Genomic DNA, 26,657 nt, shown 5'->3' with positions numbered 1-26,657 from the left:
TTGTTTTGTGCATACCTATTAGTTTTTGTGCTCTTTTACTCTGGTATTAATGTCCCTGCCAGTTTGACCCCAGTAAACCTCATTACAATCTTTACAAGGTAGTTTATATACTCCAGGGTTGTTATCTGATTTGGGTCTATGATGTATGTTTACTACTTTATGAATTCTTTTTATTAGGATAGTTGAAGACCAATCTAATTTTATCTTGTGGTAACATTTTAGAAGCTTCATCCAATAATTGGTTGTATGGGGTCTTTATATATTTATTGTCCCAATTGTGCTGGTTCTTTGTTTGGGAAGAATTCTTATAATGGCTGATTTTTGCCTTGCTAAGAGCTTTTGTCAACAACCAATTTGGATAACCTAATTTGCTCAGTTGTAAGTCTATTGCTTCTAATTCTTTATTTAAAAATTGAACGCTACAAATTCTTAATGCTCTTAAATAGAGGCCCGATGCAACACTTAGTTTGACCCTTTCTGGATGGTAACTAAAGAAATGTAAATAGCTACCAGCATGCGTGGGCTTTCTATATACTGTGAAATCCAAATGTCCATGACTTTTGATCACTAATATATCCAGAAAGGGAATGCTGTTATCTTCTTCCCATTCAACTTTAAATTTCATACTAAGTGAAAAATTATTTAGTTTGAAGTGAAAGTCATTAAATGGTCCCCAACTATCGTCCCAAAACCTAAAAATGTCATCAACGTATCTAAACCAGATCATGTCGGGTGGCTTTATGTCCGGTAGCAACACGGTTTCGAAATATTCCATATAAAGATTAGATAGTACTGGGGAGAGATTGGAGCCCATACTACATCCAAACTTTTGCCTGAAAAAATTATCTTTGAAGGAAAAAACATTAGTTGTGATACATAGTTTGATTAATTTTAAGATTTTAGGAATAGGCAAAGGAAATTGGTTTTGGTATGGATGAAGTTTGGTTTCCAAGAAATTTAATACTTCATCTGTATTGACATATTACAACTTATGCTGTGAATAAATGGTTACCATTACCAAGTCCACCCCACCTCGGACATGTGACTTGAGCCACCTCCCCTTGTTCCCACTTTGTATCTCTCTCACTGTATATATTCTTGTACATCTTACCTTGTACCTATCTGCTGAAGAGGACCACAGTAGTGGTCGAAATATACAGTTCGTCTGTTTCTTTTGCTTTGTTTCTCCGACAGTGGGTTATTTTTTTTTTTTTACTTAATGTGCTACTACATTTTCGTCTTGTGATATATATATATATATATATATATATATATATATATATATATGTATGTATGTATATATGAATGGGTGTTAATGGGGTGCAGTGAGCGCCCTCCCCAATCTCGATAGTCAGTTTGACTATGAGTTCTCGTGGTTTTATACCGTCAAGTGGTCGAGCGGTGTAAGGCGAGTGTGTCTTGGAAGTTGACGTCCAGATTCAGCAGGTTCGAATCCTGTGCGCTACTGTCAAGGAAATTGTCTGATATATATATATATATATATATATATATATATATATATATATATATATATATATTCTGGATCCACCACTGGCAGACACCTGTGGTAGGCGAGTGGCAGACAAGTGGCGGCAGTCGATCTGGTGGTAGTCGGGTGGCAGGCAGCCGTGGCAGACGATCTGGCAGATCAAGTGGCGGCAATCGAGCGACAGGCAGCGGTGGCAGAGCTATGGATCGGAGGCCCGAATTTATAAAAGATCCTAACCCTTAAGTCTAGACATAAGCATTTAGGTCATCGACATAGAGATTTAGGTGAAATATGCGCCATTTTGAAGATTTATGTCCAGACTTAGGGGTCAAGATTTTTCATAAATTCAGCCCCGGGGCCCCAAATGTGAGGCTAGTTGAAGGCAAACTCTGATGCAGAGAATTTGTTTGTTTATTTAGAAATTAATTATGGGTGTCAAATAATGATAGTTCGCTTTAAGTGCGAGAAAGGGGAGGGAGGAAGAGACGGCAAGGGAGGTGACGATTGTGTGTATGTATCATGTTCCAACTTGATCTGCTTACGGGGGAAGGGGGAGGAGATGAGAAAGCAACGGGGCAGCGATCCAGGCTCACAGTATGATGCTACGAGTGATCTGAGTTTTCAGCATTCGTCCAGCCTTTATATAAACGGGCAGGTCGTGACCCGTACTCCTAATTGGCGTCACATCAATTTCGATGCCTGGGAAGTCGGACGCAAAACTTTCTCATACCGGACTCACGATGACAGAGGATATGTATTCCTCAACGAATTCAGTATTTATCACCACGTGGCTGGCCGAAGTGCAGGTTAGTCATCGCTGGCCGATGCTGGTACTGCACCTGTGTTCCTCAAGGAGGCTTTGTTGAGTCACGCAGCCGGGTGGCTCAAGCGTGTGTATGTAACATTACGTGAACGTTACTTGGACTATGGTGCCAAGGGAGTAAATGAAGCTCAAGTGGGTTTGTTGGTTTTAATCTGGTTAGTGCGAATGTCGACCTAGGCTAGGTCGGGCGGTCAGGCTCCGATGAAACCCGACCGCAAGGTTGACCGCGTGGGCCTTGGAACTCGCACCGCTGAGTTACAAGTGCTGAAGAGAACTGTCCTTGAAAGAAAAAAAATGGCTCCTTATATACACAGCCGACGTATTCAAAAGTAGCGAAGGACCCAGCCTCGCGGGAACATGGCTCGGCAGGGCCAAGGTTGCGCTTTCATGAGGATACAAATGCCTGTAGTTCAGGCGTAATACAGACTTGATCTACACAACAGTAATATAAGACCGAGGGCCAGCTGTTTCTACGCAACATATAAACTCCTTGTCCACCCCATTTCTGCAGCGACGATACTATAAATCAAAATGTCGCGTAGACGCACATGTGGGGGAGTTAGAGACACCACACGCGTGTGTTGCGGAACAGTAAGGTCAGGGGACGGGCAGAGAAGAGGCGAGGAAGGGAGGAGGTGAGGAGGGAAGGACGTGTGAGGAGACTCTTCCTAACAGTAACCAACCCCTTAATGCTTTACTTGATGAAAAAGGGTGATCCAATTGCCCACACAGTGAGCCGCCCAGCGAGGCCCCGGGATACCTCCCCCGAAGACCCCACAATATGTATAAATTATACTCACGCGCGCGCGTGTGTATGTGTATGTTTTTATAGGTTTCTGAAGATTACCTCATTGGTCGAATATTAAGCAATGAATTGTTCCTGTGCATCTCTGCCGACTTATCCTCTACCCACGTCTTCATATATATATATATTATATATATATATATATATATATATATATATATATATATATATATATATATATATATATATATATATTTCTGACAGTTGTCCCAGGATTCGAACCAAGGCTCGCGTAATTATTAAGCCGACGGTATGACCACTAGGCTATCGGTTGACTAAAATTCTTCAATCTGGAAATGAATCAATCTACTCCCGAGGAATTAAGTCGACTGCTAACTGCCGTCCGTACTTAGATTTTACGAAGAATTAACAACACTCATAGCTTCGCGGTTAAGCTGAAATATTTAGTGGTCAAGTCACTGCTAGCACTTGTCACGTACTGGCCTTGGTTCGAGTCCTTGGGCGTTCTACGTTTCAATTTCTACTTGCGCCTCCACGGTATTTCCGATGTTGATGGCTTAGAATTAAAATGCACTGTGGTTGATAAAAATGTATATATATATATATATATATATATATATATATATATATATATATATATTGTTATATATATATATAGAATATATATAAATATATATATATATATATATATATATATATATATACATATTGACTGTTATATATATATATATATATATATATATATATATATATATATATATATATATATTAGTGTAGCCTATTAATATACGTATATAGGTACTTAAATAAGATAGAAAATAACGTTGTGAAATAAGTGGAGCCGAGTTGAAAGGGTAACTCAGAACGGGTGGTGGCAAGGGTAGTGCAACTGCACGTAAACGACATGACGTAGTTTTGTACGACACCTCCCAAAATGATCAATTCCTCTGAGATTGGTAGCGCTGAACAATGAACTTAAGTAAAGTAAAATGCAAATAACCTTCTAAAAGACTGATTCCTATCCCTGTAAGAAGGTGGGAAATAATCAAGAAAGATATTTTAAATGGAGTACCTCTCACCAAGTCTGAAATCTCTTAATTAATGTGTTCGATGCCGCATAGTCTGAGTAGTTGGGACACGATGGAATGTGAAACCAGGATGTACTCCTCCGTGACAATATGAGACAAATCTGGTCTCGTCGCCAAGAGCCAATTGAGACACTTGGGTCACATGGCTCGCCTCGCGAAGGTTTTACCTCAATAGAGTAATAGAGGTAATCTAGGAAATGATGCCAAGTGAATCCACGAACCCGAAGGAATTTGTCCAGCATTTTTGGCTACTGCCAAGCGATTTCATGCATCCGAGCGGAGCCCTGTCGAAGTTAGAGCCATTCTGCTTTGTTCTACTGGTTAACATTCCAATGGCTATCGCGAAGCGATTTTATTCACCTGAGAGAAGCCGGGAGGAAACCTTCCGTTAATTCTGGCTGCTGTTAGACTTTTCATTCATTTCATCCCTACTTTCCCTAGTAACCACATCCATATTAGATGACATGTTTCCTTAAATCTAGGTGCCGTCAGGCTATTATATTTATTCTCGTCGTGTCTCGGTTGCACTGATGTAGGCGACGTAGTAGGAGGCGGAGCGGTAACGGGAGCTGTAGTACCGGGTTGAAACCAGAGTGTGAGTTGCGTATTGAAAAGAAGAGAAAAACTGGGTCGAGAGTGGAAGTACTATAGCGTAAAAAAAAAATAATCAGCCTTAATTCCAGGCCAGTACAATGACACACGCTGTGATTTTCCGAAGAATTGAAAGAATATCTGCTGCCATCGTTTGTGTATGTTTTGCTCTGAGTAAGTCCAGCTCTGCAACTTTAAGCATGATGATAAATTGTGTTGTTTGATGTTAGGCTTTAAATTCGGCCATTTTCATGTGTATTTCTCTGTGATTATGTGAGTTACATTTGCTAGGATTATATAGTAGTTTCATATATGCATTGCAGTGAGAGTGCATTTGAAGTATAGAAAATATTCAAACCATTTCCCAACTATATTATATATACTAATGGAGATATTTAATTTGTTAAACTCTTATAAATATCCAACCAATGTTCATTCTACCCAACCCAGTAACCCAATGGTAATCTGACTTTATCAAGCATAACCTAACCTTTCTTAGCTTATTCCCATGACCCCCAAGCTGGGGTTTGTATCCTTGGGTCTTCTTGCTAACCTTGCTGGCACACCACCTCTAACTAGCCCCCTCTCCCCCAACCTCAGTTTTGCAGCCAGATCCCCCACCCCCTCCCCTACCCTAAGACCTAGGACAGGCGCCTACAAGTGGTGGTCTTACGAAATGGATTTCAGAGGGAAGCATTGGTATTTGTTCAGATGAATACAAGAATCCTGGAGGTCTCCTCCATCCCTGCAGTACTAAATATAGCAAAATCAATTAATTGACAACAAAATTTTTATGAAAAAGATCCCCCTTCCCCTTATTTTGTCATCAAATTTGGAAAATGCAAATATTTTGGAAAATAACTTGTCACCCTGAACATTTACCTAATCATCTCCCCGCCACCTGTCTTGAAAACCCATCAACACTCACCTCTATTTGGAGGTGCAGCCCTGTGGGGCTGACACTTGGTCTCTGGACTTGGCCCAAGATCCTCTTGCATCATTAGAAAAGCTTGCAGTTGGTGACTGCACCCTTCCTACGACTGCTGCTATAAGCTAGTGATAAATGTGATACATAGACCACAGTCCAACATTTCTTTCAAGAGAAACTTGTGGGAGGATCGTGGAACTGTTAGCAGCTGCTGTTGATTTCCAGTTAGTGAAACTGGCTTTTATTTGTCTGTGCCCCCGGATCAGTATCACTGCCACATCTGGGAAAGTTGGATTCAAAACAAAAATGCGTATGACATGAAGAAGGATGTCATGTTCTTCTGGAACAGAGGGTTAGGTTAGGGTATAAACCAGATTGGTAATTTGTTATATATTATCATGAAATTGATATCTTCACAAATTGTTCAGAATTGACTCTTTGGGAAGAGGTGAACAAGTGCCATGTAACTCAGTGACCATTATTTATTACCCCCTACCTTGCCTTTTTGCCAGAAAGTAGCTACAAGGCCCCCATAAATGAATTTAAGTCTAAACATGATAGGACATTTGCTAAGTAACAGTTAACAGGCCACAATTTGAATAACAATGGTACATTATAACAGCCATTTACGGTAGGTTTGTGTTAGTATGTGCAAAGAGGCTGGCAGTGGTCAAAGCATGTGAGATTAACCAAGTAAGATCCTTGAGCATATCTCCTTCCCTATATACTGTAATTAAGGAAACATAGTTTATTTTGTACATAAGATGTCAAAGTCATTGTTGGGGTTTTTGTTGCTCAATCAGGCATGTTTGTAAGAACTGCGGGGAGGTCTTTGGTTAGTTATATATGAAATTATACCATTGGTTTGGGACCAACAAAAGGTAACTGCAAGTGGTGATCCTGTATCATGGATGGCAGAGAAAGGTCTGCCCGTGCAACCCACTTGCAAAATCTGTCAGCATCCTTACTTTCACATGGAGGTGCAGCCTCAAGAGGCTGACATTTGGGGTCTGGACAAGGCACACGGTCTCTGTTGATTTTGTATTTCCACCACCGTTATACATAAGAAGACCTGACTACCAGTGCTTTCCTCCTCCCACTACTGTAAGCTGGTGACAAAAAGGTCTTACACTGGTGTAGCACAAACAAGTCCAGTGGGATTAATAAGAATGAATAATTGCTACCTTGAATTTTGCTAAATGGAAACCCAGTCTTATAGTGGACAGCAGTGGTAATTGGGCCCTCCCACAAATCTCCATGGAAAGATACTCTATTGTATTAGTGTAGGACTGTTTCTATGAATACATTGGCATAAAGAAAGTAATAAAGAAAAATTAATCACACATGCACAGAAGATAACATTTAGCATTGCTATTAACATGTTAGCCATCAGCTTTCTTAACCTAATCTGTTCATTCTCCTATACTTATGAATCCTAGTGTCATGACTCTTGACAAAGCTGTGTCTGGTGGGTCATCTCTACTTTGACACTTTTGCCTATGGTGAGTTATGCAGTCAGTTGTTATTCATAATGATTTATTTTGGGTTCTTTGTAGGATGTCTTGTCTTCGTGATTTATGGTTACCATACTATGGATGTAGTCAAGTTTGGTTGTTGTTGTTGTTGTCGTTCCCTAGACTGTCTGTCCGAGCAGTCCCGTCTCCCGTCAAGTATGGTTCATATTATAAGTTTGTACACACTGCTGTGGAAATGTATCTTACTGCATTGTCCTTAACAAGAGCAGTGGGATGGGAAACGGGTACGACCCGTCACCCACAAGACGCTGAGAAGGAAGGGCTTTTAAATTAATTATGTATAAAGTGGGTGTATGCTTTGACCTGGCCACCCACCTTATAAGGGGGAAAGGGGTCAATCTATCTGTCATCACAGGTCTCTCTTGCAGTAGACCCACAGCTCCCAGGTACCAGCTATGGCCATTTGATAGGCCCATAAGTCACTCAGGAAAGAAGTGTTGTTGTTGTGGAATTGTTTGTGTGGGTCTTTGTAAGATGAGACTCCGTGTCCTCTGTGTGGTAGTTGCATCTAAGGCAGTTTGATTTGGTGGCTTGGCTTATTCTGTGTTGGGAAAGGGAATTTTGTGTATATGGTATTTGCTGGCATTTAAGACATGCTTCTGATTAAGATACACCTGTATTTTACAATGAGATTTTGAAGAAAATACAGTGGAACCTCAGATAATGAACTTATTCCATTCTGTGACTCCATTCTTAAACTGAAACATTTACTAAATTGAATAATTATGGAAAACACACCAAAGTACTGTTAAGCTGGTGGAATTGCTTGTACCCCAAAGTGTCATTCAGTAATGGAGACAAAAATTCTTCTCAAAACTTGTTTGTTAACTGATCTATTCATTGAATGGGGTGTTTGTTATTCAAGGTTGAACTGTATGTTATTTCATAATTCATACACTTGTTGAAAAAGGGTTTTGTAAGGAAAAAAATTATTTTGTGCATTGCTGTGTTAATGATGTGTATATTGTCATGTTAGCATTAATACCAAGTGATATTAATCAAAACATATTTTATTTACAAAGCCTTGGTGGTACCGATTGAGCACATTTTGTTTACAAAGAAACACAAGTGCTGACACCTTAGCTTCTTGGTGAATGAAGGTGAAGGTACCACTGCTAACATAATATTGTCATTGTTCAGTGGACTCCTTAAAAATGCAGGTCACCCAAGACCCCCTTATCTGTGGACTATTGACCTTTTTTGCATTCTGTAACCAACCACTTGTTCAGTAATATGGCTGCATTAGATACAAGGTGATAGAAAAAAAAGCTTATGCATCAGCAAATTAGGATTGTATGTGGGTGTATTTGAATGTATGTTAACTTAATACTCTGACATTTTTTCATTCTTCATATATACATCGATTTAATTCTTCCAGGCTTCCAATAGTTGATTCTTATTTAATGACTTGCAGGTGTAATGGGGCAGCAGATGGATATGACCTTTGATTCAGCATCTGTAACAGATATTAAGAAAGGACTTGACGGTATTAAAGTAAACCTTAAGGAACCAGAAATGCAGATCAGGGAATGGAAAGATCGGTGTAGGAACACAGCTGGAGCAAAGGCAATGGCAGAGATTGAGGTATGATTTAAATATATCTTGAATAGCATAGACCTATACATATGTGTATGTATGCAGAGTCCACTAGGAAAAGGAAAAACACACGGAGTCCGAGCGCTTTCATGATATATTCACATTATCAAGGAGTACAGAAAGATGAGAACAAAAAATGGAGATACAGAGTATAAATAGGACAAGAGAGACATTTACCCTCCTCTCCGAAGCCTGAAAGCTCAGGTTGGGTCACTCAGTGAGGTCATGGAAACATATCATTATTTCATTAACTTTTAAAATATGTACTATTTATATTACTGACAATATATGGATCTAATTTATATAATCCTATCATATTATTAATGAGTTGGTCATAATTGCATTTGATAATTCCTGATTCTGTGATATTTCTTTCTGTTATATTCTTACATTGTATAATTTTTGAAGCATTTTTCCAGTCAATAGGATGGTCAGATTCACAAACATGTTTAAAAAGTGCACTAGATTCTTGGCCCTTTTTTATGCTGTTTAATCCTAACCTCTAATTCTTTTCCTGTTTGACCTACATAATATTTGTCACATTTACTACAAGGTATTTTATATACACAGCCTGTAGAATTGTCAGGGGAATTCTTTATGAGAAGATTTTTTAGAGTTGTGTTGTTCTTGAAGGCTACATTTACATTGAAATTTTTAAGAATATTAGGAATCTCTATAAGATTTTCATTAAAACGAAGTACAAGTAAATTCTTTTTCTCAAACTTTTGTTTTGTTCCCCTTTATAGAATGTCCTTTTTGCTTTTTTGAAACATTTGTTCAAAAAGAATTTGGGATATCTCAACTGTGATCCGATGTCATAAATTTTGTTCATTTCGTCATCCACAAATTCTGGGCTGCAGATGCGCAGGCCACGAAGGAACATGGAAGAAAATGCTGACTGTTTAATTCTATTATGGTGGGCTGAATAGTAATGTATATACGCGTTGACATTGGTTGGTTTTCGGTGAATACTATATTTAAATTTCTTATTGCATCTGTGAATGTTACAATCTAAGAAAGAAATGCATGAGTCTTTCTCAATTTCTATAGTGAATTTTATTGAAGGGACCAATTGATTTAATTTAGTAACAAAGGTATCAACATTTTCATTGTTAGGCCAAATACAGAGAATGTCGTCGACATACCGAAACCATTTGACCTTCTTGGGAAGTATGTTTGCTAAAAGCTTGGTCTCAAAAAATTCCATGTAGATGTTGCTCAGAACAGCTCTTGTCCTATTTATACTATGTATCTCCATTTTTTGTTCTCATCTTTCTGTACATACATACATATACCAAGGCTTTTTCCCCCTTCCAAGGGAGGTAGCCAAAAAGGGCATAAAAACTCACCCATTTCTCATCCCATCCCCTCCAACACCCCTGCCCACCTCATCTGAGCACCTCCTGGGGTCAGTACATCCACAGCAAGGCCGCTTCATTTAATAATCGGCGACCCCCCTCTCCGTCCCCTTTGATATAAGGCGAGGACGGGGAGAAATCCCTTCGGGCTGCGTCAAAATTTACTCACACATACTACCTCACCCCCCACCCCCCCACCCCGCCCATTCCTCCTCATGCAGTCACAACATCATCCATATACAACCATTCTCCACTCACCTCTGTCTTCCGTCCTCTCCCTTCCTTCCTCAACAGACATTACCCTCTTCCCCAAAGCCCCCTTCACCCCATCCATCCACCTCATCCTAGGACGTCCCCTCATGTTCACTCCCTCCACATCTGCCTTCCATACCTCTTTTACTAGTCTTTCTTCACTCATTCTTTCCATGTGTCCAAACCATCCTAATATTCTTTCATCAACCCTATCTCCCAAATCCTTTTTCACCCCTGTTCTCCTCATTTCTCACTCTATCCAGCCTAGTAACCCCCACCATACTTCTCAGACACCTCATCTCAAACACATTCAAACTCCTTCTCTCTTCTTCTCTTATGTTCCACGTTTCTGCCCCATACAGTGCTGTTGGCACAATCACTCCTTCATACAGTCTCCTCTTCGCATCCATTCCCAAATGTCTATTTCTCATTACACTCTTTAAACCACCAAGGCATTTACTCGCTTCTCTCAATCTACATTCTACCTCCACCTTCACTCCACCTTTTCCTGCTACACTTGCACCCAAGTATCTAAAACTATCCACTTCCTCCAGTCGCTCTCCCTTAATGTTCACTTCCAGTCTACTGCCACTTTCACCCCTTGTACATCTCATCACCTTACTTTTACCCACATTTATCTTTAGCTTTCTTCTATCACATACTCTCCCAAACTCTGCCACCAGCTTCCTCAATCCCTCCCCTGACCCTGCCACAAGCGCACTGTCGTCCGCAAACAACAGCTGGCTCACCTCCCACTTTTCTCCATTTTCTTTAACCATCTCCAATCCCTGACTCACTACCCTAGCATTCACCTCTCGCACCACCCCATCCATGTATAAGTTGAACAGCCAGGGCAACATAACGCATCCTTGACGAAGTCCCACCTTTACTTCAAACCACTCACTCTCTCCATTTCTAATCCTAACACATGCTCTACTACTCTCATAAAAACTCTTGACAGCTCCCAAAAGCTTTCCTCCTATCCCATATATCTGCAATACCTCCCACAGTGCCTTTCTGTCTACCCTATCATAAGCCTTTTCCAGATCCATAAAAGCCCAAAAAACATCCTTCCCCTTTCCTATAGCTTTCTCACATATCTGTCTTACCACAAAGATCTGATCTACACAACCTCTACCCGTCCTAAATCCACACTGTTCCTCACCAATTACTCCTTCTGTTCCTCTCCTAATCCTCTCAATTAAGATCCTCCCATAAGCCTTCCCTACTACACTCAACAGGCTAATCCCTCTGAAATTACTACATTCACACTTGTCCCCTTTCCCCTTGTAAAGAGGAACTATACAGGCACTACTCCAGTCCTCCAGTACTCTACCCTCTCTCCAACAAACATTAAATAACCTCACCAACCAGTCCACCATCACTGAACCTCCCTTTTTCAGACATTCTACATGGCATCCATCCAGACCAGGTGCCTTACCTGCTTTCATCATCTTTACAACTGCCTTCACCTCATCCTTCCTTATTTCTCCTCCATTCTCCTCACTCATCACTCTCATTTTCTTCGCATTTCCCACTTCAGCTATCTTTCCTTCCCTATCCTCCTTCACATTCAGCAACTCCCTAAAATATTCTGCCCATCTTCCCCTCACTGCCATCTCTTCCATTATCATCTCTCCATCTGTACCTTTTACCTTTTCTTCCCTACTTGATTCGCCTCCTCTTCCTCTCTTAATTTCTTTCCAAAACATCTTTTTATTACTTTCAAAATTTTCTGTCATACTCCTACCCCATTTCACATCTGCTCTCCTCTTTGCCTCCTTTACCTTTTGCTTTACTTTTCTTTTCTTTGTACGTCTCATATGACTCCCCTGTCCTCTTTTGTAACCAATCTGTGAATGCTCGCTTCTTCTCTTCTACAACCTCCTTTGTTTCCTCATCCCACCATTCACTACCCTTTCTTCTATTTCCCCCTGTCCTTCTTGTTCCACACACCATCCTTGCACACTTTAGGACTCCCTCCTTGAACCATCCCCATTCCTCCTCCACACCCATCTCTGCTCTATCCTTTACTCCCTCCCACTCCTCCTTCAGCTTCTTTTCGTACTCCTTCTCCTTTTCCTTTTCATTCAAGGAGTTCACTCTAAGAACCTCCCTACCTTTTGTCCCTTTCCTCCTTCTCCATCTATCCTCCACTCTCAGCTTACCTTCCACCAAAAAATGATCTGATATTCCCCCACCCTCTCCCCTTAGCACATGTACATCCTTAACTCTTCCTATCATAATCCTATTTACCACTACATAATCCATTAGCGCTCTATCTACCACCCTTCCCTCCACCACCCTCTCCCATGTGTACTTATGCTTGACTTTCTTCCGAAACACTGTATTTGCTATCATCAACTCTCTTTCTAGACACATTTCCACCATCAACTCTCCACTACGATTCTTTCCTGGAACTCCACACTTCCCAACCACTCCATCGATTGGACCATTTCCCACCCTAGCATTAAGGTCTCCCAGTACTATTACATTAACATTTCTTCCTAAACCCTCTATGCACTCATTTAAATCTATCCAAAAGGCCTCCCTTTCTTCCATGCTCTTCTCACTGCCAGGCCCATATGCACTTACAAAGACCCACATCTCCTTTCCCAGTTTCACCTTCATCCACATTATCCTTGAGGAAACCTCCTTCCACTCCACTACACGTTTACCTATCTCCTCACTTACTAGAATAGCCACCCCTTCCCTCCCTCGCCCTCTCTTCACTCCTGATAACCTCCCACTTACACTCCCAAACTTACACTCACCCTTCCCTTTCAACTTAGTTTCACTCAAAGCCAACACATCCATCTTTCTTCTCACAAACATACTACCTATCTCTTCCCTTTTACTCTCATCTGTACCACATCCACGCACATTAAAAGACCCAAACCTTAGGGTGCTGGCCCGAGGCCCTCCAGCACCCCTTATGCCTTTCCTTTTCTTTCATCTTTCTGTACTCCTTGATAATGTGAATATATCACGAAAGCGCTCGGACTCCGTGTGTTTTTCCTTTTCCTAGTGGACTCTGCATATTTGTGATTCAAGTGTGACTTGTGAAATTTGTGCATATGTGTATGTGTATGTGTGTGTGTGTGTGTGTGTATATATATATATATATATATATATATATTATATATATATATATATATATATATATATATATATATATATATATATATACATATATATATATATTATATATATATATATACATATTCATATATACACACATACTGACCATCTACAGAATCATGAAAGGCACATAGATACTTGATAGAGAGGACTTACTTAACTGGGACAAGAGGAACACAAGAGGACATGGAAAGAAAGAAAAAAACATAGCTATAGAAGAGAAATGAAGAAAAACAGTCCCACATTGAGTTTTGGACAATTGGAACAAACTGAACAATGAAATAGTATGCGCAAAAACCATTCATGAGTTTAAAAGCAAACTAGACACTGCAAGGTATGATGGCGGGACACCACGAGCATAGCTCCCCTTCCTGCAAAATACAACTAGGTAAATAAATACATACAAGAGGACACGAAAAGAAGCTAAAGGAGGACAGTTACAGAAGAGACCTTAAAAAGAATAGCTTCCCACATAGAGTGATTGATGCCCGGAACAAACTAAATGGAGAAACAGTGAGTGCCAAAACTATACACGATTTTAAGAATAAACTGGATGCGGAGAGATACGAGAACAGGTCACTATGAGCATAGCTCTTGTTCCATAAAATACAACTAGGTAAATACATACACTAAGGGTTTCTCTCCCTCTTACCAGGGGGATGACAGGTGGTGATGGATACGGAGGTGCCTAGTGTAGGCCTTATGGTCTCTTGCAGCCTCCTTCATTCTTACATACATACATACATACATATACCAAGGCCTTTTTCCCCCTTACCAGGGGAGTAGCCAAAAAGGAAAAGGCACAAAAACATTCCCACCCATTTCATCCCCGAAAACACTCCACACCCCTCCACCCTCCCTCCCATCTTAGCACCTCCTTCATTCTTATATTCTTATAATTGTACACCCATTCACTTTATCCCTGCCCATTCCATTCCCACCCACCGCCACTCCCTCCCTGTCATCTTGGCTCTTTATGGATGACGGGTCATCCCTGCATCTTGCCCATCACCCTGGGTCAGAAGCAGTACATCAAGACACAAAACATCCACAGCCAGGGCCCTCACATGGGGGGAGGGGGCAGCATATGCCTAGGGTTGGCACTTTTAGGGGGCGTCAATTCAAACCTGGGCTTGCCGCCCACAAGACTGACAAAATAATGATAATAAAAAAAAAAAAAAAATATATATATATATATATATATATATATATATATATATATATATATATAGATATATATATATATATACATATATATATATGAAGCTCAGAATGTTTTACTCTAACCAACCATTTTTGCATTAGAATCAACAAAATATGAAAGAGTTTCCCATATTGTTTCTGCAGTAGGGACATTAAATACAAATATCAAAATATGTTAAGTTATTTTGCAAGCCAATAGCTGAAATGTCTACATGAAAAAATTCATTTAGAACTAGGTTGAAAAATAAAAAATCCCACTTTAGCAAATTTTGAGGTCAAGATTTGACCCCTGGGGTATCAAAATTAAAAATATATATAGATGAGAAAAATGAAGGCATAAAGTTTGGTTATTAGAATTGGTAAAAAAAAAATTATGCTAGTATTTTTTTATATAATTAACACACAAGTGTGAAAAATATGTACAGTTGATGGACAACTAATATGGTGCCCTGCATTATGTAAACTGCAATTTTTTATATTTTCAGGACTCAATACGTCAGTTTCCTCCATGCGTGCAGAAGCTAGTCAAAGTAGACAAACTGGAACACGAACTCAACCATAGTATTCCCAGAGGAAATCTTGATCTCGTCTTTAAGAAATATTGCAAGTGAGTATATGTGCTAATTGTCTATTTCAGCAAATCTAAAATACTGAAGATATTGGATATTGTCAGTATAATTATTTCATGTACCACACCATTTTCAGCAAGAGAGGGCATTTAGAGAATTGTATTGATGATGTGGCGGATAAATTAGATGTCTGTCTAAATGAGAGGGAAAAAGAAGACCTCAATATTACTCGTGAAGCTTTGGAAGCTGGATTGGACTTTATTTGCCATGAGGGGGGAGACAGAATTGCATGTAAGTGCTAAAGAATCATTGCATGTTTGAGATATGGAATAATTTTTTTTTTCTTCTTTTTCTTGAACCAAGAATAGGTATTTTATTGTTTTATACCAGTACCATAGATGTAGTATAGTTTTAAATGACTGCATCCCCTTTTTTTTTTCTTATTTATTCTTTTATTTGTTATAATGTTATAAACTAATTAATTAAAATAAAATAAAAATTGTACTCTTCAAGTGTTTATGGCAGAAGAAGGACAAAAATGTGTTGAAAGCCAAATGGAGCCAATCAAAAAATGTATTGAAGAAAATATTCCAGAACTGAAGGACTCTACAAAAGATTTAGATTCGATTAACCTCAACGATTTCACCATTAATGAACAAAATTGCAAGTAAGTTCTGAGAAGATGGATTAAGTTTCTGCAAAAATTCCTTTTTTTTTTTTAACTTCCTGTTTATCATTACACATTTTCTATTTTTCTTCAGGAAGGTGAACATAATGCGTGACTGCATTGTGCAACAGACAAGCAAGTGCAAGAACTCTACTCCCCAGAATATTCTGGACTCTCTTATAATGCAGATGCTAAAGGCAACCCCTTGTTGGCAGAGTAACAGTGCTACCAATATCAGTGCCCTTTCTCTCCTTCCTATCATTCTTACTCTTTTGGCAGCAGTATTGACAGCTTTTAATATTATTTTGTAATATGGTCAAAATTTGTATCATATTATGTGATATATACATTTGTACCATGCTCATGTTGACTTAAACAGAAATTTTATTGAACATGGTGTGATTGGTTTAATTAGACAACTTCAGATCATTTCCATGAGTAGCATAGAACATGAAGGCACTGCGTATCTGTTTAGTGATACCGTTTAGCATCGGGTCATGATTTCATAGTCCTTTTAACTGACAATGAAATTTCAGTGAAGCATTGACTCAAATTATTTTTAATATATATATATATTGTATTATATTTTGCATTTTAAATAGAATCCTTTATTGATATTTATGTCATTTGTGATATTTTATTGCTCCTCGTTTATATATATATATATATATATATATATATATATATATATACCTATGACCCTCTACCCCTTGTAAAAGGGGTGGTTGAGTGACAGTACACACCCACCTCTTCTGTCTCAGCACCTCAGGGATGAAGGGTTGAACCCCCCCCCATTCCACTACGCTATGTAGGTCAATTGCAGTGCAGCAAGGCACGACTCGTCCACAGCAGGGCCCAACAGTTGAAGCTGGTTTGCCTCTACCACTTCATCATACTCAATACTCACGCTCACCGTGTCCACTCATGAGTAGAGCAGATGCAGAGAACATCCTTAATTTAAACTGCTCATTTCTTGGCATCATTATTGAAGAGGAGCACTTCTTTCTCATAGATTTACTGAGCTTGGGATTTTTCATGAGCAGTGACCCCAGGTCTGGTAACTATGGGTAATTTCTGTAAGCTTCAGCTCGAGAAAGACCGAGTTAATGTTGTGGCAGCAAATTTTAAATTTGGGGCACATTTTTTCATCAAATTTCATTGGTAAATTACGCACACACACACATACACATTGAATAAGGTCGTGATGAACTGCAACCCATCTAATATACTCCCACCCCAAGATCCCTTTGAATAGGGGGGTAGCTTTTTATTGTGACTTCCCCCTCGCACCCCTCTAGAAAAAGGTTAGGTTATGGTCTAACATTATCCTATTCAAGAGTAGTCGCCAATGGGGTCTTGGTCTAAATATGCTGCCGTACAAGAGGCTGCGAGTCAGTCTTATCCCATTGATGGTGGGAGGGGTCTGGAAGGTAGGTTTGCGGTCCATCGTCACCACATTCAAGGTTTGCCTGTCTCAGTTCATCATAAATACTCAAAGGGTAGTCCGTCAGGAGAGTCATGGTTCAATGTGACCCTGATGAAGGGAAGGTTCATTGTGTATGAGATGCGGAAAGACACACTGGTTCTTGAGAGATATACTGGCACCAAATTTATCTGGAATAATTTGTTGCTGTTGAAATTGTTCATCATTGCTAAACATTGAGTCACTTAATTTTTTCTTAACAGCAAACAAAGACTTTTGTATACATAATAAAGTAAGTGTGAGAATAATTCGCTAGTGGACAGCGACATCAATCATACAATCTCCATGACCATCGCGCAGAGGATTCGAACCACTGCTTATGGACCCAAGAGAGGCTCCACAACACCCGCCTTTGACCACTCGACCACAGATGATCTAGATCGTCTGTGGTCGAGTGGTCAAAGGCGGGTGTTGTGGAGCCTCTCTTGGGTCCATAAGCAGTGGTTCGAATCCTCTGTGCGACGGTCATGGAGATTGTATAATAAAGTAAGCTTTCCACCCGTGTAAGGGGACTGGCCAAGTCAAAGCACACACCCAATACTTTCATGCCTTAAGTTATTCAGCCATGAAATGGAAAAGTGACAAATATTGTCATTGTTGTTTCTAGAATTTAACATTTCTTTATAGTCATTGAGAACTCCACAGACTTCATTAGGTAACTTATGGGCCAAAGTGGTGGCTGACAGATTTCCATAAGAATGCAGGTCTTCTTTGCAAGAAATTGATTATTGGCTAGTCGTTGGTCTTTCTATTTTAGGATGTTTTAGAAGGGCCAAAGAAACCATTAAAGTGCTTTTAATCTCTTCATTGTAGAAGTTCACCATTTTGTCATATATCATGGCAGCCAAGATTGGGTATACTTGCATATTCCATGTACTTATAGCTGCTGTAAGACTTTTTACCAGTGACCATGTTGTATAGCAGATGTAAGTTTCTTTTAAAGCATATACAGCAATACCTCGATATACAGCACTGCAGATTGCACCAATTTGTATTTACATCTTCAATAAAGTTGTGAATTTATTTGCTTAATAATGATATTTTATTCCTACCTATGCTGAAAATAGAATTAATGATTTTATTGTCATGCATAGAATGAATATGAGGCTATATTATTTTTATGTAATATGCCTAAAAAAATATTTGAATTTCTAGGAAAAATACATTTTATTTGCAGAATCAATCAACCTTGGTATGCAAATAGCAAAGAGAATTTTCATGACAAAGCCATAAAAATTTGTGAAAACAAGTGTCTTGGGGTTTGTGTAAACTTTTCCCATGAGAAACCCAAAGACGTTCTTATTTACCTATTTATAAAAAAAATTCCATATCTTGCTTGTGACATTTCTTTGCCTTTCGATACACAATAATTTTGTAAATGTACTTACTTTGCCTTACCAAAGTGCTGAGTGTAGCTAGGTATTGGCATTAAGTGAATGCCACTCTTCTCATTTCTCCACCATCTTCAGTGTGCTTTCTATTCCCTTCATGGTACTCTCTGTACTTCAGTCTATGACTCCCTCTTCCGAACATTTCTTCACTCCATTCTCCTGCGTCACATCGCTCACATATCGTAACTACATACATATACCAAAGGCTTTCTTCCCCCTTACACAAGAGGTAGCCAAAAAACAAAGGCATAGAAACCACTCCCACCCATTCCATCCCCTACATACTCCACTCCCCTCTACCCTCCCTCTTATCTTGGCACCTCCTTAACTACCTCCTCTTTATTGATGCCATTAGTTCTGGAAGAGCCTTTATTAGAAGGGTGATGCACCACTCGTATGGTTTTGACATGTTTTTCTCGAGAATTGATGCTATACATAGCACTAACCTTTGAAGGTTAAAAGGTATTCCTCACTTAAGGCTCTTCCAGTCCCTTGGTTCCCTTCCATTGTCATCCCTCTGACCATTTACAACACATTTCTTATTTTTGTTGTCCGCCTCATCTTCCTCCAGAACTACATCTCTGCCGCTTCTATCCTCCTCATGTTTTTGCTAATCATCTAGGTTTCACAACTATTTAAGAGATTGTGGTACTCCCCCAGGTAGGCGTAGCTCCTCCTTGGGGATCGGTGCCATCTGCGTAGAGCTGATGGCCAGGGGTAGATGCTGCTGTTTGGCCCCCAACTCTTGGGGTTGGGGGGTGGTCCCACGACGTAGACGTTGCAGCTCCAGGACGAGCCATCTTACATCTCACCCTGACGACCGACGCACCATTCGACGTAAGAAAGACTTTCCCACAGACTCAGACTATACACCCTTCATAGACAGTCAGACAAAACTCATAATGCATAGTCTCAAGCACTCATCTGCCTGTGGCCCTGATAACATAAGCAACATCCACCTAAAACACATTGGACCACAAGGTATACACGCACTCACAAACATTGCAAACTACAGCTATTCACACAACACTATACCCGACATCTGGAAGCATGGTAAAATAATCACCATCCCAAAACCGAACAAAGACCCAACAATCCCATCATCGCACCGCCCAATCACACTTCTCTGCACCCCCTCTAAAGTCATTGAACGCCTAATACTTAAACTTGTCACACCATATATTCCCCTTCCTGACTCACAACACGGTTTTAGGCCACTACACTCCACAAACACTCTTCTGACAAACCTCACACAAAGAATTTTTGATGGCATCAATTCAGATAGGCCCCACCACAGAACACTTCTTATAACATTGGACATTAGTAAAGCTTTTGATGCTATCCCCCGCCACAACCTAACAAATAAAATATATAACACAGACATGCACAATAACACCAAAAGATGGCTGGCCAATTATCTGGCAGGCAGGAATGCTCATGTGTCATATAATGGCCAATCATCGCACATCAGAAACATTAAGAACGGAGTACCGCAGGGCTCAGTTCTATCCCCCACATTATTTAATCTATACATGCATGACTTACCCACGCCAGACACCTCAGAAATACAAATCTCTTCTTACGCAGACGACATAACAATCACATGCACACATCGTAACACAGACAAAGCTGCAGAAATAATCCAGCCTTACCTTGACACACTCAACACATGGTTCATCACAAACAGACTCAAAATAGCTCCAACCAAATCTACAGCAACACTTCTCACCAACTGGACAAAAGAACACAAATACATACCTCATCTCTACATCAACAACACTCTAATACCACACACAAACACACCGAAAATTCTTGGTGTAACATACGATACATCCATGTCTTTCAAACAACACCTCACAAACATAAAAAACAAATGCACACCTAGACTTAACGCACTTAAGTCAATCACTGGAACAACATTTGGACAAAACAAAGAAACTAATATAACAATATACAAACAATGTATACGCTCAGTGATGAATTATGCGAGTCCTGCATGGGCTCCTAATCTCAGTGAGACACACCACAACACCCTTCAAATCATACAAAACAAAGCCCTAAAAACAATTACAGGCTGCACAAATACATCACCTACAGACCATTTACACCATGAAACAAAAGTCCTCAAAGTCAAGGAACACCTCGACATGAGAGGCACACAAACACTTGCTGCAGCCACCACAAACACATCACACCCGTTACACTACATAGCAGAACACCCACACACACCAAGAAACATTAAAACAACACCCAAAGACCTTTATTACACAAAGATACTCTCTTCTCTTCCTCCACAACCACCAAATACCAGCCTCCGGAAACATATTCATAATCATATCACTCACCGCTCCATTAACACACTGAAAGACAACACACTGCTGCATGCCAGACCCCCTGATATCCACCCTTCTGAATCCTCTCTCCCACGTAAGGACAGAGTCCACTTGGCCAGACTGCGATGCGGTCACCACCCAGCACTTCTAAGCTACCAGAGGAGGCTGGACGACCGTGTTGTGAACAGCTGCCCAGGATGTAACACTTCACCCCATACCATACAACACATAATGGAAGACTGCATTATACACAATCATGCACGCAAACAACACAACATACACTCTATAAAGGATTTGTGGGAAAACCCAGTCTCGGCTGTGGCCTTCCTTGGGGAGACGGGACTGCTCGGACAGACAGTCTAGGGAACGACAACAACAACAACAACAACTATTTAAGAGACCTTTCAAAACATTTCAGTACTGATCTTCATTTTCATAATCATTCCTTTATTGGTTTATACACTTTTCATTCTTTGGAAGCTGTTTTTACTCATACCAATACAAGGCCTAATCTCTATATCACACCTAACATTTTCATGAACTAGATTTTGCAGACAACTGGAACTTGTCACCTGTATGACTGCTTTTTGTTGATTGGTGACATGGGCAGTAACCCCTTTTTGGTTGGTGATTGTTGTTGGTTACGTAAGGTGGACTTAATTAATGCGGGCGAGATAAACTCCAAAACTGGAGTTTCTTCTATTTATTACAAAGTAATCTGGTTTGAAATATAACAAACTACATATGGGCCCTGTGGGCAAAATACAGTAAAGTGTCGGGCCTTGACCTCGGGCACCCCTGCGGCTGGCAGGCTCTCAACCTGCTCAGCACTCCTGCTGGTAGGCTCTTGACCTGCCCAACTCTCCCGGTGGTTACATTATCGTCGGTTAATATAGGGGGTTAGTGGGTTGTCATAAGTAAAGGTGTCAGTCTTGTTATTCTATGCATTGTGGTAGTTTCTATATATGGGGGTTAATCGTATAATTAATAAGTATAGTTAGGTATTGTTATATATATGTTAGCTTATGGGTAATATAATAGGGATAGGTATAATAAAAGGGGGTTTAATGGGTTAGTCTGGTGACATTTGGAATGTTCATGGTGATATCCTGTTTGTCTGATTTCTGCTGTGTTAGATGTATGTGGTAAGGTGGTTGTTCAGGGAAAGCAAGGTAAGCAAGAGGGGAGTCTCGCTGAATGTGAGTGCTCTGTCGTATGCATGTGGATTACTCGCGTGGTAGGTGATGGTTAGTAATGGTTACACCTTTCTTCTTCATAATCATTGTGAATTCTGTTTTGGATATATTGATCTTCAGCCCAATAATTGAGTACTCTTCATCCAATTTATCCACATCTAGTTTTTCTTCCAAATCTGATAACAGAACAGTGTCACTGGCATGTATATACCAAAGGCTTTTCCCTTACAAGGGAGGTAGCCAAAAACACAAAGGCATAAAAACCACTCCCACCCATTCCATCCCCACATACTCCACTCCACTTGTGTACCTGATATCATTGATTCACCTTTGACTGCAATGAAAACATACATATACCAAGGCTTTTTCCTCTTACAAGGGAGGTAGCCAAAAAGAATAAGGCATAAAATCATTCCCACCCATTCCATCCTTAAATACACTCCACTCCCCCTCCACCCTCCCTCTCATCTTAGCACCTCCTGGATGACGGGTCATCCCTGCACCTTGTCCACTGCCCTGGGTCAGATGCAGCGTTGCAAGGCACAGCACATCCACAGCAAGGCTGCTTCATTAAATTGGCGACCCCCCCCCTCTCCATCCCTCCCATGCATAAAAGGAGAAGACGGGGAGAAATCAAAACAAATTTGGTAATACATATCTCTTTCAGTCTGTTTGATCTTGTCCCTCTCCCACCACCACTTTTTGCCTCCAGCACAGATCAGTCACTACTCTATTTGCCTGTCATGTCACCGTCTGGAGACAAGAAGCTAGATGGATGGCACTTTGAATCCCGTTAAGATAGCCAGTGCATGGTTATGGAAAGAAATGACACAAAAAACTGAAAATATCTTTTATTTGAATTCACTTTCAATGTATCTCATACATAGTGTATCAAATGAAGATACAGCCTTGTGCTGGGCCTGATGATGCTCAAAACAAGACTACAATGTATTAGTGCAACATGTTGCTGAATACAGTTACAGTAGATTGTTCCTTCTCTCAAAGGTGCAGGAATAACAATTTGTGGGTACTAATCATGGATAACTTGTCATAGACTGTTAAACTGTCACAGAATGCTTGATGTACCCTTGACTAGGATACACAGCAGTGGTGTGGTCTCCACATGGAGTAAAGAATATAAACAAGACTGAAAGAATACAGAAAGCCGTGACCAAATTTGTTCCCAGGTTTGCAGATAAAATGTACAAAGATATTAAAAGCATTGGACTTGGCATCACTGAAAGAAAGAAAAGGAGTGATTTGAGTTTCTATGTGTAGGTGTTCCACTGGAGTGGTTTTGGTGCACCCTATTACTATTATCAATGCTTTATTTTGTATATGTTGTATGGTGAATTATGTTTTCCTTATTGTAGGGAACCATGTTGTCGAAGTGTAGTTGAGTTTGAATCTTAACCTCTTCAATACAATGATACCTATGTATGTGTCATGAGCCACGAGTGAATATGAGGATGCCAGGATCGACTTCCTGATTATATTTATTTTGTAGTTGTAGCTGAATGAACCCCATGTTCTGTGAACAGTCTTGATCCATGTTTTTTGTGACATTACATTTGTTCAGGGTGAAAGAGAATAAGTATGACAACAGTAACTTTATATTTTGTAATGCACATATTGTGATGCATCATCGTACATCAGGCAACCTGATGTGTGTGCAAATATTTGACTCGTACTGAGGAGGTTAAGAACTGTTATTAGAGTTTCCTGATGCTGTCTAAAATTCTTACTTGTGGCTGACTTTAGTATTGTTATTTATGGTTTTCACTATTAGATCTTTGATGTGTATTTACCTGGTTGTATTTACCAAGTTGTATTCTATGGGAAGGGGAGCTATGCTCGTGGTGTCCCGCCTTTGTATCTCACAGTGTCTAGTTTGCTCTTAAATTTGTGAATGGTTTTTGCACACACTACTGTTTCGTCCAGTTTGTTCCAAGTGTTCACCACTCTGTGTGGAAAATTGTTCTTCTTCAGATCTCTTCTATAACTATCTTTTTTGAGTTTCTTTCCATGTCCTCTTGTGTTTCTCTTGTCCCAATTTAACAAGTCCTCTCTATCGATTATTTCTGTACCCTTCATGATTCTATAGATGGTCAGTAGGTCGCCTCTCTTCTTTGCTCCAAAGTTGGTAACTCCAATTTAGCCAATCTCTCTTCATATGACAAGTTTGAAAGTGCTGGAGGTTATGTGAAATTCAAAAGGCAGGCCTAAAATTTTTGGATTCTCTTGTGGAGGAATTTGGCCATTCGATTCTACTTTTTTTTTTTATGGTTGTCTGGGGTGAGTAAAGTTACACATGATTTTTGCAGGGAAGGCCTCTATTCTGCTATTTCTAATCCTAATCCATTGTTCTAGTGTAAGTAGGCTTAGGTGTTTTTGACAACAATTTTAGTTACTGTGCTGGGTTATTAATGTCAGGTCATCTGTGTAGGTGACTAGACAACTTTGATGTTGGGTATCTTGCCTAGCCTAGCCCAGTGAATACTCCAATCAAAAACATGACTACCGGTAATTTAAAGCAAAATTTGAGAGATAAGAACACAGGAGACAGGATCCTAGAAGCATCATTCCTTGTTTATTACAATCGGGTAAATAACACACTTAAGTCATACTTGTACCCACATTGGCAATAAGATGGCACACATCCATTCTGCTAGATTGCCTCACTCTCACACGAGGATGCCAGCGTTGGCGTCTTGATTATATATTTTCTATTTTGTAGTTGTACACGAGTTACCCCTGGATTCTGTGACCTGGTTTGATCACGTTTTCTGTGTTTATTATTACTCAGAGTAAAAGAGAATGAGTAATACAGCAGTGACTTTATATTCTATAATGTGAGTAGTGTGATGCATTGTACATATGGCAGCCAATGCTGTGTGCGAGAATTTGACTCATACTGAAGTGGTTAAGCACAAGAACAGACAACTTCTGATGCCTTCTTACTTTAAGTTGTTGAAATAAACTCCTGCATTAATAATAATAATGATAAAAAAGAAAAAGGGAAACTGAACTACTACATTTATTCAGCACAATCCCAAATCCTTCATCGAAAAGGAGCTTTAAACTCCTAGGCCTCACTTTTCATACTCAAATCCTCCTAACCAGGGAAAAAAAATACTTTTTTTTCAGAGCCATTTTTCATTTTTTTTTTTTTTTCACCAGAGCCATATTTGATACTTCCAGAGCCATGTTTTTGCAGGTTCGATTTCCTTCAAATTATTGAAAGGCTAACTCATTACTCATGTCGGAGCGAGTTTGCATATGTACAGTGTACGTATGCATGCGGTGATGTGGTATTGGGTATGGTGCATTGTACATGTAGTCAGCGCGTTGATTGGGCAGCTAGCTGCATGCAACCAATGAACTTCCCTGCATACAGGTACCATGCAATTCGCAACTAGCGACATTATGTAGCATGATAGTCGTGTAGAGTCAAGTCAACATGTACTAGTATACGCGCACATGCAGCTGATACGAAGCTAGGCTAGGTAAGCCATTGAACTCTAGCAGCTATACCGCGTACACATATGTACGTACATCAACAAATTAAAGTTGATTGATGTGTTGTGTTTATGATATCGATTGATAATGCAATGATTGATAACGGGTAAGTTGTGTTTGCTCTGATCCTTCCATCAATGGTGATGGGATTCAGGGATTGCCAAATGATGGATAATGCATGAAAAATGTTGAATCTTGCCATGGGAGTGATTTTTTTGTGGGGAATCGCTCCTGCTATTGGATTTGCGAGAGCAACTTTGCAACTTTCCCGAGCAAAATCGCTCATTGCTCCCGTGTATTTTTTTCGCTGCTCCTAACAGTGAAAATCACCAGGAAAATAAACATACTATGATCAATAGCATGCATGGGTTTTGGTCACCAGAAGGAAACTAATCACAAACACTTCTCAAGAAGCAAGCCATCCTCTGTAGGCTTTTGGTATACATGTACAGTATATATAAATTACTTTAGCACCAAAACTTTTACTTGAGTTCTGATTACCCATTCTCCACTGCAGATAATGTGGAGTAAAAAATCATTATTAAATTAATGAAATTAAAGCCTGTGGAAGTGGGCAAGAGATAGGCTTGAGTGGATAATGGTTGTAAATGGATGAAAAACTGATGCAGCCAAAGTTATTTCTCCTTGTCTTCTCTAATAACTGTATGAGCAGATAAGGAGGGAGGGTTGCCATATAAATGAAGTGGTGGGGATGAACCAGCTTCAGCT

General features: G+C 39.9%; 1 protein-coding gene across 2 annotated transcripts; it reads left to right on the top strand.

Moving 5' to 3' along the window:
* Positions 1–4,439: 4,439 nt before the first annotated feature.
* Positions 4,440–18,524, top strand: LOC143018297 (27 kDa glycoprotein-like). Of its 2 annotated transcripts, XM_076173643.1 has the most exons (7): positions 4,445–4,931; positions 7,125–7,187; positions 8,635–8,804; positions 15,256–15,377; positions 15,476–15,630; positions 15,853–16,006; positions 16,101–18,524. In XM_076173643.1, the coding sequence occupies exons 3-7, from the start codon at positions 8,640–8,642 to the stop codon at positions 16,315–16,317; spliced, it is 813 nt and encodes a 270-aa protein (XP_076029758.1). In that variant the 5' UTR covers positions 4,445–4,931; positions 7,125–7,187; positions 8,635–8,639; the 3' UTR covers positions 16,318–18,524. The 2 variants fall into 2 exon arrangements, with proteins under 2 accessions (XP_076029757.1, XP_076029758.1); XM_076173642.1 differs by lacking the exon at positions 7,125–7,187 and having other exon boundaries at positions 4,440–4,931.
* Positions 18,525–26,657: the final 8,133 nt, after the last annotated feature.

Source organism: Oratosquilla oratoria, chromosome 34, assembly GCF_046742065.1.
Source record: "Oratosquilla oratoria isolate Oo_2021 chromosome 34, ASM4674206v1, whole genome shotgun sequence".
In the NCBI taxonomy this organism is placed as follows: Eukaryota; Metazoa; Arthropoda; class Malacostraca; order Stomatopoda; family Squillidae; genus Oratosquilla; species Oratosquilla oratoria.
The sequence above is the reverse complement of the archived record's forward strand: the minus strand, read 5'-3'. Positions and strand labels throughout refer to the sequence as shown.

What these genes read in the sequence shown, in the direction of transcription:
- LOC143018297 (XM_076173642.1), top strand. Translation starts at nt 4,859, where the DNA reads ATGACACACGCTGTGATTTTCCGAAGAATTGAAAGAATATCTGCTGCC. An exon ending in AGGCAATGGCAGAGATTGAG is followed by an intron (nt 8,805 to 15,255) that starts GTATGATTTAAA and finishes TTATATTTTCAG; the next exon opens with GACTCAATACGTCAGTTTCC. An exon ending in GGGGGGAGACAGAATTGCAT is followed by an intron (nt 15,631 to 15,852) that starts GTAAGTGCTAAA and finishes GTACTCTTCAAG; the next exon opens with TGTTTATGGCAGAAGAAGGA.